Here is a 14315-nt window from a genome sequence, read left to right on the forward strand (position 1 = left end):
AGAGAGAGAGAGAGAGAGAAAGAGCAAGAAAGAAAGAGCAAGAGAAAAAGAAAGAAGAAAAAAAGGAAAGAAAGAGTGAAAGAAAGAAGAAAGAAGAAAAGAGAGACAGAGAAAGAGAGAAAGAAAGAGAGAAAGAAAGAAAAGAAAAGAAAATGAAAAGAAAGAAAGAGAAAGAAAGGAGGAAGGGAGTGAGGGAGGGCAGGGCAGGCAGGCAGGCAGACACATGAAAATATAAAAACACTAGTAGAACAAACAAACAAAAAAGGATGATAAAAGATTCAAATGAAAACAAAACAAAACCACTATGATAAACAATAAGAGAGAAAGAAAGGGACAAAGGTATACAAAACAACCAGAAATTAATTAATTAATAAAATGATAGAAATAGGCCCTCACATATCAATAACCTTGAATGTAAACAGATTAACTTTCCTCAGTAAAGATAACGCTTATGAAATGGATTTACAACTCTCACACACACACACACACACACACACACACACACACACACACACACAATATGCTGCCTACAAGGAACTCATCCCACCTGTCATGACATATATAGACTGAAAGTAAAAGGATGGGAAAATACATTCCATGCAAATGAAAACTGAAAGTTAGTAGGAGTAGCTATATTTATATCAAAGAAACAAACTTTAAGTCAAAAACAATAAAAAAAAACAAAAAAAATACAAAGAAGATCATTATATAATAACGGGATCAATTCAGCAAGAAAATATCATAATTCTAAACATATATGCACCCAATACCCCAGCGCCCAGATACACAAAGCAAATATTAGTAGATCTAAAGGGAGAGATAGAATGCAACACAAAAATAGTTGGGAACTTCAGCACTCCACTCTCAGGATTAGACAGATCATCTAGACAGAAAACAAAGAAACATTTCACTTAAACTGCACATTAGACCAAATGGACCTAACAGATATTTACAGAAAATTTTATCCAAGAGCTAGAGAATACACATTCTTCTCATCAGCAAATGGAACATTCTCCAAGATCTACCATACGTTAGGACACAAAACAAGTCTGAACAAATTTTGTAAAGTTGAAATCATATCAAGTATCTTCTCAGACCACAATGGAATAAATCTAGAAATCAATAACAAGAGGACCTTTAGAAATTGTACAAATACATAGAAATTAAATGATGTGCTTCTGAATGTTGGGTCAAGAAAGAAATTACAGAGTAAATTTTTAAAAATTTGAAACAAAAAAAAAACCCCAGAAACACAACATACCACAACCTATGAGATATAGCAAAAGCAGTGGTGAGAGGTAAGCTTGTAGCAATAACTACCTACATCAGAAAAGCAGAAGGATTTCAAATAATACAATCTGCAACTCACAGAACTAGAAAAGCAAGAACAAATAAAACCCCGAATTAGTAGAAGATAAGAAATAATAAAAATTAGAGGAGAACTAAACAAAATGGAGACTAAAAAATAATACAAAGGATCAATAAACCAAAAGTTTGGTTTTTTTTGAAAAGATAAACAAAATCAATAAACCACTTGCTGGACTAACCAAGAAAGAGTAAAGACTCAAACAAAATCAGAAATGCAAAACGAGGCACTGTAACTGATACCACAGAAACACAAAAGATCGTTAGGGACAATTATGAACAACTATATATACTAATAAACTGAAAAACCTAGAGAAAATGGATAAATTCCTACACACATACAATCTACCAAGATTGAATCAGGAAGAAATAGAAAGCCTGTACAGGCCAATAACCAATAATGATATTTAATTAGTAATAAAAAGTCTCCTGAACAAAGAAAAGTCTATGATCAGATGGCTTCACTGCTGAATTGTATCAAACTTTCAAAGACGAACTATTTTCAACTCTTCACAAACTACTACAAAAAATTTAAGAGGAGGGAATGCTCCCTAACTCATTCTACAAGGCCAGCATTACCCTGATACTTAAACCAGACGAGAACTCAACAGAAAAAGAAAACTGTGGGCCAATAGGCTTGATGAATATAGAGTCGAAAATTCTCAATGAAATAGTAACAAACTGAATTCAACAGCATGTCAGAAAAAAATATACATCAACATCAAGTTGAATTTATCCCAGGGATGCAAGATAATTTAACATACACAAGGCAATAAATGTGATACATTGCATCAATAGAGTGAATGACAAAAAACATACGATCATGTTAACAGATTCAGAAAAAGCATTTGATAAACTTTAACATCGCCAATGATAAAAAGTCTCAACAAACCAGCATAGAAGGAATGTACCTTAATGTAGTAAAGGCTATATGACAGATCCATAGTTAATACCATACTGAATCAGGAAAAGTGGAAAGCCTTTCCTTTAAAGCCTAGGACACGAAGATAAGGATGCCGATTTTCACTACTCCTATTCAATATAGGACTGGAAGTCCTAACCAGAGTAATCAGGCAAGAGAAAATAAATAAATAAAAGACTATCTAAATTTAAAAAGAAAGAGTCAAATTGTCCCTCTTTGCTGATGTATATTTAGAAAAACTTAGAGACTCCGTGAACAAACTCTTAAATCTGATCAACAAATTCAGTAAAGTTGCAGAATACAAAATCAACATATACAAAACAGTAGTGTTACATATCAATTAAAACAAAAACATAAAATACCCAATATCTTGTACTTTAGCATCATCAAAAATGAAATACTTCTGTATAAATTTAACAAAATGTATATGAGATCCATGTAGGAAAAACTACAAAACTCTGTTGAAAGAAATCAAATAATAACTAAATAAATAGATAGTCCATGTTCATGGATAGGAATACTTAATATCATGAAGATGTCAGTTCTTACCAATTTGATCCATAGATGCAATCCAACGCCAGTGAAAATCCTAGCAGGTTAGTTTGTAGATATTGACAAAGTGATTTGAGACTATTTATGGCAAGGGAAATGACTCAAAATAGTTAACATAAAATTGAAGGAGAACAAAGTTGAAGAATTGACTCTACTCAACTTCAGGATCTATTATAAATTTACAGTAATCAAAACAGGTTGAACTGGTGGAAAAAAACAGGAAAATAGACCAACGGAACCAAATAAGTAGCCCAGAAATAGACCCACATAAATGTAATCAACTGATTTTTCGCAAAGGAGCCAAGTTAATACAATGGAGCAAAAATGGTATTTTCAACAAACGGTGCTTGAACAACTGGACATCCACATGCAAAAAAAAAAGAATCTAAGTATAAACCTTATGCCTTTAAAAAATGATCTCAAAATGGATCATAGATCTAAATGTAAAACTCAAAACTATAAAACTCCTAGACGACAACATAGGAGAAAACACGGATGATGTTGGGTTTGGTGAAGTCATTTGAGATACAACACCAAAGACATGATTCATGAATAAAAGAACTGATAAGCTAGACTTCCTTAAAATTAAAAACTTTTGTCTACAAAAGACACGATCAAGAAATTGAAAAGATAAGCCGCAGAGTGGAAGAAAATATTTGCAGAAGACATATCTGATAAAAGATTATCCAATAATACACAAAGAATTCTTAAAACTCAAGAAATAATGGAACAATCCGATTTAAAAACAGGCCACAGACCTTAACAGACAACTCACCAAAGATGTTATATAGTTGGCAAATAAGCATATGAAAACTTTCTCTAAATAATATGTCATCTGGGAAATCCAAATTTAAACAAAACTGTGATACCATGACATGGCTATTAGAATGACCAAAATCCAGAACATGACACCACCAAATGCTAGTGAGGATGTGGAGCAACAAGAACTCTCATTCATTGCTGGTGGAAATGCAAAATGGTCCAACCAGTTTGGAAGACAGCTTGGTGGTTTATTTCAAAACCAACATACTGCTACCATAAGATCCAGAAATCATGCTCTTAGTATTTATCCAAAATAGTTGAAAACTTATGTCCACACCAAACTTGCCCATGAATGTTTACAGCAGCTTTATTCATTATTGCCAAAACTTAGAAACAACCAATATGCTCTTCAATGAGTGAATAGATAAATAAACTGTGATACATTTAGACAATGGGATATTATTCAGCACTGAAAAGAAACGAGCTATCAAGACATGTAAAGACATGGAGCAAACTTAAATGCATATTACTTAGTGAAGGAAGCCAATATGAAAACAGTGCATACTGTATGATTCCAACTATATGACATTCTGGGAAAGGCAAAACTACAGAGACAGAAAAAAATATCAGTGGTTGCCAAGGATTAAGGAGGAGGCAGGTATGAATAGGTGGAGCACAGAGCATTTTTGGGGTAGTGAAATCCTTCTTTTTGATACTATAGTGGTACATTCATGTCATTATACATTTATCCAAACCTATGGAATGTACAAAACCAGTAATGAATCCCAAAGTAAACTATGGACTCTGAGTGATAATCATATATCAATGTAAGTTCATCTGTTACAACAAATGTAACACTCTGGTGGGGGATGTTGATAATGGAGGAGGCTATACATGTGTAGAAGCAGGGGATATATGGAAAATCTCTGTACCACCTGTTGATTTTGCTGTGAACTTACAATGCCTCAAAAATGAAGTGTTCTTTATAAAATAGGAATACAGAAGAACATTAAGAACATTAATTTAATTGAGGAATTCTCAGCCAAATTGTTCCCAGCTTCTATCATACAATTGTGGTCATGCTTGACACAGGTGTTGCCATCACCATGGCTGGAAGCAGGGAGTGTATGGCCAGTCCAGAGTTTGGCCTCTTTTGTTCCTTTCTTTGAGATGTGGCAACCTCAGTAACCTGCCTAAAAAGAATGCTAGCATTTCTAGAACAGCTAGTAAGTATTGATAAGGATTCTTTGCCTGTGTTATCTCGTTTAATTTTGACAGCCCTACATTTAGATATCTAGAAAGATAGGGCTACTTAATCTCAGAGATGCTAAGTAACTTCTTTGACATTATATAACCAGTCCAAGGTCAAGATTAAAGTAAAATAGAACAAATGAAATTTTAGAAATATTGATTAGAGAAGCAAGAACATGAAGGTTCGTAGATTTCTCAAAGTACTTTTTCTTGTTCAGGATTATTTGAACTTTGAACTTTCCCTAATAAAGTAATGAACTTGGTGTGAAGAGGTAGGTTTTATTCAATTTTGTGGGCTCATAGGTTTATTAAGTACCTCTTATTGCCTGAATTCTTAGTGCCTCCCAATAGACACATAAAAGCAGGAACATAGGAGCATTCAGTACAGATCTAATTTGACACCAATCAGAAAGGGCCGAACCTTTGTGCTATTGCCGAACCACCAGAAATAGGTAAGGGTCCCCAGTTGACTGGGCCACACGACTGCACTGATGTTGACCTCCTTATTTCTTATGGCAACAAATGGAACTCGGAGATGAACATGCTCCACAGGACCTAAGGAAACAGAAAAAAATGACAGTGTTTATATTTCCGGATGTGGGCACTGTATTACACCCCTAGATTCTTAACCTTAATTTCTATTAGCATCCCCTGTAATAAAGAAGGGTCAGAAAACCATACACATTGGGAGGTGTGCATATGCACTTGAAATGAAGCACTGGGTATAATAGGGAACTCAAATCAAGTTTCAGATTTTTTGAGTGGCATCTGAACTAAATTTACATCTGATAAGCCTAACCACAGATGCTTATGAACCTCTAATACAAGGACAAAGCTGATTTACTAGACACTTAGCCAATAAATGGGAAGATAAACAGCAGTCTATTTTGTTATTGATGATTAGCCTGTATTGTGATTTGGGGTCAATGCATTGTGTGGAGGGCTCTTCCATTATTCCTGATTGTTAATGGGTTTCCATCTCCTTCAACAATTGGCCATTGTGCCTCATCATCTGCAGTACACACTGGGTGTCATTCAGAAACTGGCAAGGCTGTTTTCCAAAAAGGGAAAAGTATATCTCCCTAAATCAAAGGAGACACAAATGTCAGATTCCCAAATAATAAAAAATCTGCTTGCAGAAAGGTAACCAAGCTTCTCATTTTTTCCCTCAGAAAACTGATAAAAGCAGCATGATATTCTAAACTAGCAAGTAGAATAATATACATGAACACACCCTAGGCAATAAGTGAGGATTTTAGTTTCCAAACTAAAATGAGAAGAGGACAAAGCTGATGAAAAAGTGTTAATGTGGCCGGGCACGGTGGCTCACACCTGTAATCCCAGCACTTTGGGAGGCTGAGATGGGTGGATCACCTGAGGTCAGGAGTTTGAGACCAGCCTGGCCAACATGGTGAAACCCCATCTCTACTAAAAATACAAAAATTAGCTGGGTGGTGGCACACGTCTGTAATCCCAGCTACTCAGGAGGCTGAAGCAGGAGAATCACTTGAATCCAGGAGGCGGAGGATGCAGTGAGCTGAAATCGCACCACTGCACTCCAGCCTGGGCGACAAGAACACAACTTCATCTTAATAAAAAAAGGGGGGGGGGGGGGGGGTGGTGGTGGCCAGTAATGTATCAGTGTTGCATCTGAGAAGTAAATAATTTTTTAACACTGCAAGATTTTTTCTTCCTTTTTCCCTCCTTTCCTAACTCTTTTCCTTACTTTCCCTTCTATCTTTCTGTCTTCCTCCCTCCTTCTTTCTCTTATTTAATCCTTCCTACATACCCAAATCCAAATAAAATATTTTAATTCTCTTCCTACTATGTCAGAGCACATTTCCTTGGTTTCCACCATCATCAATTTGATGAGTACAAGTAACTGAAGAGACTTCTATATGAAGTTCTTAAGCCACAACTGTAGCAAAGACATCTCTTCAGCCTAGATGGCTTGAATTCTTCTTATTGGTGGAGCATTTTTCAGGCCATCTAGCCATCCTTATTTGCTTCCCTAGTAATTCTGGGGACAAGTCAGTTCAAAGGGAAGAAAACAGATGGATGTTTCTCATTTCAACTCTGGCACAAATGCACTTATACGATTTTTTCCTTTATCTTACGAGTCTTAATCCTACACAGACTATTACCTTCTTGTAAAAATAAGGACAGCATTTGCTCTGCCTTCCTTATAGTAATAAGAACATATGAAATTGTTATGTGGTTGTTTAAAGTACCATACAATTAATGAAAGAATGTCATGATTTCTACCACTACTGCCCACCACCACCACTGCCATCACTATTTCTATCATTGGGTAGAAGTCCCTCGAAGGACTTCAGTGAGCATTCTCCTGAGTCTAACTGGACATATTCTGTGTCATAGGTAATTTTATATTGAAGGGGAAAGTGTTTGGACAGCGACTGCTATTTGGGTGGGGAGACCAGTCAGGCCAGTGTATGAGCAAAGGATAAATGCTTGAGGGGGAGGGATGCCCTAGTTTCCATGATGTGCTTACTTCACATTGCATACCTGTATCAAAACATCTCATGTACCCCACAAATACATATACCAACTATGTACCCACAACAATTAAAAATAAAATAAAACTGAATACTTAAAAGGAAGAGTATCTACAGCCTGAGAATGCTTTCTGCCTAAAGTTCTCTGCCTTGACCCCAGACATATGGCATCTCAAGATTTCTCTTAGCAAACACTTTCAACTTTTGTCAATTCAGATACACATTTGGTTGAAGGTTGACTTATTTTAAATAAGATTTTTTTTGTTATTATTTTTGTATGATTTGTTTGTTCATGAGAGTAAAAAAGGCACAAGATGTGAGAAAATAATGGATAATTTCATTGCTTTATTTACTCATTTTTAGGAGTTTACCTAATTTATGTCTCTTTATAGTTTGTGTTTTATTGATCAATGGGGAAGAGAAAGAGGCTGTGGGGAGGGGCTCCTGGCTAGTCCACTTCCAAGGAGGGAGATGAAAAACTTCTTTCTCCATGTCCAGATTTAAATCTCTCATTTTTCTCCTGATAGGAAAGGGGCCCCTTTAGGGGACCTTTTCACCCTCAAAGTCACTGCTTCTGTTCTCACTGTTATCCTCCAGAAAGCATGAAACCCATTCCCCAACACACCTCATGGGAACCCTGGGATCTTCCACAGTTAAGCAATGATGCAGCTATGGTTCATGGCCTTGAGTTTCTTCTTGGCTTTCTGTCACTTGGGGGCCTTAGCTCAGTGGGAGCTGACAGTGTCAGGTCCTCTGATACCCAAGAAGATAAAAGGAGACCCCCTTCTCCATAAACTCATGCCAAACACAAAAAGGATGTGGTGTTTACGACTTGGAAGACCATCACTCATGGTTGCATTTATTCCGCTTCAGGACAAGCGTGTTTGGTTAAAAATAATCCTAAGGAACACTACCATACGCCAGTTTTTTTTAGGGCAAAGATTCTGAGCCAGGAGCCCTGGGCTTTGATGTGCAGACAAACCAAGGATCAAGGAGAAGAGATGACAGCTAAGCAGATTCAGGAAGAAACAGTGCAAACTTCTAAATTCCTCACTGTCAAATAGTGCCCCTTTTGATAAAAATCTAATAATCTGTGTGAGATTGGTTATTATGGGCAGCTAACAACTACGTTTGTTAGCTAATGGCCCAAGATAAGGCCAAGAGCAGTCTCCACAATAAAAACTGTCTGGAAAATGCAGCCATGATTGATTTGGAGGGAATTACGAGCACAATAAAAGTTTCAAGGAACATTTCCTCCCTCATGCACATAAGCCATGGTATAAACCTGTTCCTTGCTGTTGTGTTTTTTGCCAGTAAGATACATTGGTTGTCACACCCTGAAGGCAAGGCCTACTCTTGGCAGAATCAGAAATGTGGGTGGGACAAGTCCTTGGAACAGAGAAATGTGAAGTTCGTTTTCCTTCTTTGTCTTCATTTTTAAATGCAGCAAAAATGTCAGGTACGAAGCTACTTAGTACTTAGTAAATACTCTAATTTATCACGCACCAAGCTGGGTGATAGGCAGCATTCCGCACACTGTGCCAAAAAATAACACGGACCTGAAATTGCTGTCCTTAGGAAGGTCTGCTTGCAAGTTGGCCCCTGGCTGGTATCTGGGAACATGGCTCTGGGAGTGTTTCCAGTCAACCATTAACTGATAAGAGTGGTTCGCTCTGCCTAAACTGTTTTTGCAAATAGTATCATTTATTCCCAATGCTTTCCATTGGGAATCTGGAGTTTTGTTATATGCCAGGCAGAGGGTACCTACCTGACTGGCCCCCATTAAAAATTTTAGGCACTGAGTCTCTAATGAGATTCTGTTTTAGACAGCCTTTTTATACATGTTACAACTCATTGCTGGATAAAGAAGTGTCCTGTGTGACTTTGTGGGGAGAAAACTCATGGAAGCTTCTGCCTCGTTTCCTCCAGACTTTGCCCCTTGTGCCTTTCCCTTTGAGGATTTTGTTTTGTACTCTTTCGCTGTAATGAATCATAGTCATGAGTGAAACTTTAGCTGAGCCCTGTGGGTCTGCCTAGTGAATCACCAAACCTGGTGGTGGTCTTGGGGATACCCAACACATGCACACCTCATCCAGCTTGATTCTCACAGTCTCCCTTTTAGCTAAGCACTGAAGATTTTTTTTTTTTTTTTTTTTTTGACAGTCTCTCTCTGTCTCCCAGGCTGGAGTGCAGTGGCGCCTGGCTAATTTTGTGTATTTTCAGTAGAGAGAGGTTTCACCGTGTTAGCCAGGATGGTCTCAATCTCCTGACTCCGTGATCTGCTTGCCTTGGCCTCCCAAAGTGCTGGGATTACAGGCGTGAGCCACCGCGCCCAGCCAGCATTGAAGATAAGAAATTGGAGGTTTATAAAGCCTAAGAACATTGACCAATAGCAGACATTTAACAAAGGAATGTGATCGGAATTCAAGCACAGATCTCCCTTGTTCTACAGCCTGGGCTCATGAACACCGTGCACATCACCCACCTGGGTTTCTGACCTGGTGCTTCTGGCACAGAATGGTTGTAGTTGATGTGGTGTGGTTCTCACCACTTTGCCTGTTTATGGCTCATCTGTAGCAGCACCCTACTTCCCCACCAGAATGGAAACTCTGTAAGAGGAGGGCCATACCTGCATTGCTACCTCCTAGTGCCTAGCAGAGTGCCTTGCATATTTTAAGACTTCAACAAATTTTTGTTAAATTAATTAGTGAACGATTGGATTTTTTTTGTGTGTTTACTATTACAAAAGCCCCATGAGGCAAGGTAGCAGTCAGAATTAAGCCATTTTAAAACTGGAGCTCAGGAGATCCAGAGATGAAATCATTTATCTCATGGCCATGTAGCCTGTCATTTTTAGGGACATGACTGAGCTACATAATCCAGGTCTCCTCTCACACACATCCCTTATCACTTTTGGTCCCTTTACTGGCATTGTGACCAGAGAGCTAGGAGACCAGCTAGCTTACTGTTTGCCAGGAACCTCTTAGGTGTAGGTTGTTTATATGATAGAGTTGATGCCATCACTGAGTTGTTAATAGGAGGGTGCTCCTTGTTTTCACTTAGACTCTTTCAGAACTTACAATTTCACCATATGTAGCATCTTACCTGGAAATTATTGTGGGGTATGTAAGAACGAACCATGGAAGTCCTTAGACTCAAGAATGTCACTGATACACACGTGGGAAACCAATCCCAGTCCCATGACAACATTTCCTTGACCTGACATTCTAAAATCACAATATTAAAGTTTCAGTTTACCTGCATCAAATTCTAGAATAGACAATACACAAAATGCATCCAGCACAAATGAAATATTTTGGAGCACCAACTGTTCTTTTGGTTTGTGCCAAGCAACAGCCAATAGCAATGAAATAGATTCTGGGACAACAAAATATTTTTGGACAGTTCTTAGAATTGTCAAAACAGAATGAACTTGCAGTAACCTTGTATGTAAAAATTAGTTTTGTGTGTGTGTGTTTAGTTCTACATTAAAAATATCTAAATGTGTTTCTTTAATCCTTCTTTGGCTCTTACAACACAAATAACAGTTGACTTTGATTTTTGCATTCTTCATTCATGATAGATTGAGAATGAGCCTGAGACTATCAACCAGATGGCTTGTTTCTTTTTCATTTCGAGGATTCTCCAAAAGGAAGAGAGGAGACTTTTACCTGAATGTGTATGCATGCACACATTTATATCAGAGCAGAGTGGTGCTGAAAAGGAGGGCCCAGTTGGTAATATGTTATCCAAACTTCAAAATAATCAATCTACTTCTGCATCATAAAACTCAGAAACACAGATGAGTACACATCTCCACCATTTGGTTTGGGTAATCATAGTAGTCACACTGAACCTGGTCTCAGCTCTGAATTTTAGGAAGTCTGAACAGAACAAGTTGCCAACTGGGAATAAAGGGAAAAAGGGGCTGGTGCCTGCTACTTACAAACCACATGCAGGAAGAGGACAGCTGTATCTGAGCCAAGGTTGTTCTCTGCATAGGCTGTCACCTGGAAGATCCCTGCACTCTTATACACGTGCTTGATGCCGTCCTCGATGGGGCTGAAGTTTGCGTAGGACACAGCAATCCCATCCCCAAAGTCAAGCTGGATGTTTGTCCTTTGGAGATCACCCTGCAAGACGGCATAGCAGATGGGTCAATTTACGTGGTCCAGCCATACTCCTATCTGATGCTTCCTCCTGTTGCTTCAGCATCAACCTCTGATGACCCATCGTCTTTCCCAAGGGGCTGAAACACCTGCAACACAATGCTCACACTCCCATCTGATCCACAGGGCACTATGGGCAGGCACTATGGACCTATTGTCTTCATCATCCAAGCTCAGGGCAACCTGAGTTGGTATGGCACTGGCAATAGTGGGCAAGGTAGACCCTCTATAAAGTTCTGAAGGGAAGCCAGGGTTTCACTGACTCCCTCACATACATAGTTTAATTCTCCTTCTGTGTCCTAATAATAATTGCAGTCATAGTACCAGCAAATAGTTACAGAGGTTCTTTTGTTAGTGCCAAGCAAGTACTCTCCTCATAATTCCATATTGTAGAAAGTATTTTGTCCCCATTTGTGTGGGGACAAAAATAAGTTGTTAGACCAAAGTTTCATAGTGAGTACAGGAAGACCAGGTTCCAGACCCAGTCTGGTTTCAATAATGCCTTCAGTTGCCATGCAGTTGTAATTGTTCCTACTTTGAGTATTTGCTATGTTACAAGAATTATGCTACTCACTTAATACATATTATATAACGCCACCTGCAAAATAACAGCAGGGATAGGATGGCGATTCCCATTCTACAGATGAATATTGCATACCACCCAAAATTATACCCTTGTTCTCTTATCCTTGGACTTCCCTAAATCTACCTAAGCCTCCTCTTCCCTGAAGCCTTTTCAGATTTTCAGATCATCCCAGCTCACAGATATCTCTCTCTTGGAAAGTCAAGAGCTCTCTGTGTACTACCTGGTAACATCATGCCAATGATTCAGGTGAATGCATCTCACCACATAAAGCCAACATTTAGCTCCTTAAGGGCCTATGCTGAACCCTATTCTTCTTGGTCCCCACCCTACCACCATCACATTGGGCCAACACTTTGGATCAACACAATGCACTTGACCACAAAACAAAGATCCTATATGAAGAAGAATATCATTGCTCTGTTCATATATGAAGATGAATGATAGAATAGAGAAATACATCATTTTGGAATTATGAGCCAATCCTTCTGCCCAGTGAATGTGCACTGATCACAGTTTCACTTTCCATCTCTTCCCCCATAGCAGCCCAGATGTGAATGAAATATTGATAGGTGCTCTCTTGCCCCCCACACAATGTCAACTATCCTTGAGTTTATGAATATAAATTAAAGTGGAAATGAAATGGAGGCAATTCAAATGGATAAGATTGTGACTCTTCACATCCATTCAAGAGAAGGTTTTTATAGCTGTGGTCCTGGAAACTCCCTAGTGGAAATGTGATAATGACCTCCTCTGAATCTTAAAGTCCTTTAATTCAAGCACCTGCTGTAAGTGAAGGCTGAGAAATCTGTCAACCCAGGATAAGGAACCTTCACCACCCTGTCCAGTGTGCTCCTGACTTTAAAGGTTTCTGAAGTGCTCATACTTGTGAAAAAAAGACTCCTGGCCTGTTTTGCCTTCTTTCTAAGATCTCAAGAGCACAGAGCAATTTGCATATAAATTTAGAGGGCTGTGTCAATCAGGCAAGCCTTCCTGCTCACCACTCAGCAAAGAGTGCCTTAAATGCCCTAGTATAGTAAGCAATTCAAAGCTTATAAAAGAAGCAGACAACAGAGATATTCCCATACTGGACTCAATGTATGCAGTCTGATTTTACTGACCAGATTTCAGAAGACACTAAAAAACTGAAAGAATACAGCATCTAGCTGATAGAAAAGTAACTAACACAACACTCTTTATAAAGATAACTTTAAAGGATTTCAATAATCTTCCCCACCCTCACGCTCATACTTTCAAGACCTTGTGAAAGCTTTGTGGGCTTTTCTAATCAGTGGGATTAAGGGTTAGAGTAAAGCAAAAGAGGCTCCTAAAAGCAACAGATAAAATTCAAATTTCCTTCCTCTGGCCAAGTTTACAGTTTATGGTCTTATGGTAATAAATATTCTCTCAGCAAAGCAGACTTTAATGGAGACCCTGAAGAATATATCCACATCTGCATGCTCCAGAGGCAAGTGGGCTCCCACTGCAGACTGGGTCTTTATTGTGGGATAAAGGGAGAAAGGTCAGTAAATACCCCAAGCCCTCTTTCACCCTTGTCTGTCTTCTTTCCAGAAGTTTCAGCTTCTCACCATTGACTTTGGTGCAGGGGTCTCTGGGAATGTAAGATCTTCTTTTTCCATTCTGGGAATGGTCTGGTTGGGAGTTCTGACCTCAGAGAACCAGTCGAGCACCTACCTCCTCCATGAGGATGATGAAAGTTGCATTGTGCCCCTGCTCTGCCACCAGGCGCCCATCGGTCGTCACCACATGGAGGCCCCGAGGGGCTTTTCCAGGGCACATCTGGGCCTTGGCGGTGTACTTCTCCCTTAGCCCATCTGTGCAGTTGTTGGACACAATCCGCCGATACCTAAGTAGAATTGACAATTGATAGTGGTTTGTGTCGAGTGTGTTGTTGCTGGTGTGTGTGTGTGTGTGTGTGTGTGTGTGTGTGTGTGTGTATGATAAAGGGAATGTAAGAGAGCAAGAGCAAAACAGGTGCTTCACACAGCAGCCCCTAGAAACCAAGTCTCAAAGAAGACAGACAAACATTTACGAAGCTGAACAAATGCTGAGGACCTGCTATCCCTCCATCTTGGGAAGAGTAGCTCCTTAAACGTTATTATTGATCCTACCTGGCGAGCCACAGATTGGATCAGTGTCTAAAACAGACAAGAAAAATCAATGTCTGACTCACA

General features: G+C 38.9%; 1 protein-coding gene across 1 annotated transcript in view; it reads right to left on the minus strand.

Moving 5' to 3' along the window:
• The window catches only part of SORCS3 (sortilin-related VPS10 domain containing receptor 3), a 617501-nt gene that overhangs the window by 35932 nt on the left and 567254 nt on the right, over positions 1–14315 (minus strand). The window contains exons 18-20 of the mRNA XM_011957327.1: positions 13816–13987; positions 11315–11501; positions 5274–5407 (exon numbers count right to left, since the gene is read on the minus strand). Coding sequence (XP_011812717.1) covers positions 5274–5407; positions 11315–11501; positions 13816–13987 — 493 coding nt within the window. The remainder of the gene's footprint in view (positions 1–5273; positions 5408–11314; positions 11502–13815; positions 13988–14315) is intronic.

Source organism: Colobus angolensis, unplaced genomic scaffold, assembly GCF_000951035.1.
Source record: "Colobus angolensis palliatus isolate OR3802 unplaced genomic scaffold, Cang.pa_1.0 Scaffold44, whole genome shotgun sequence".
NCBI classification, from domain to species: Eukaryota; Metazoa; Chordata; class Mammalia; order Primates; family Cercopithecidae; genus Colobus; species Colobus angolensis.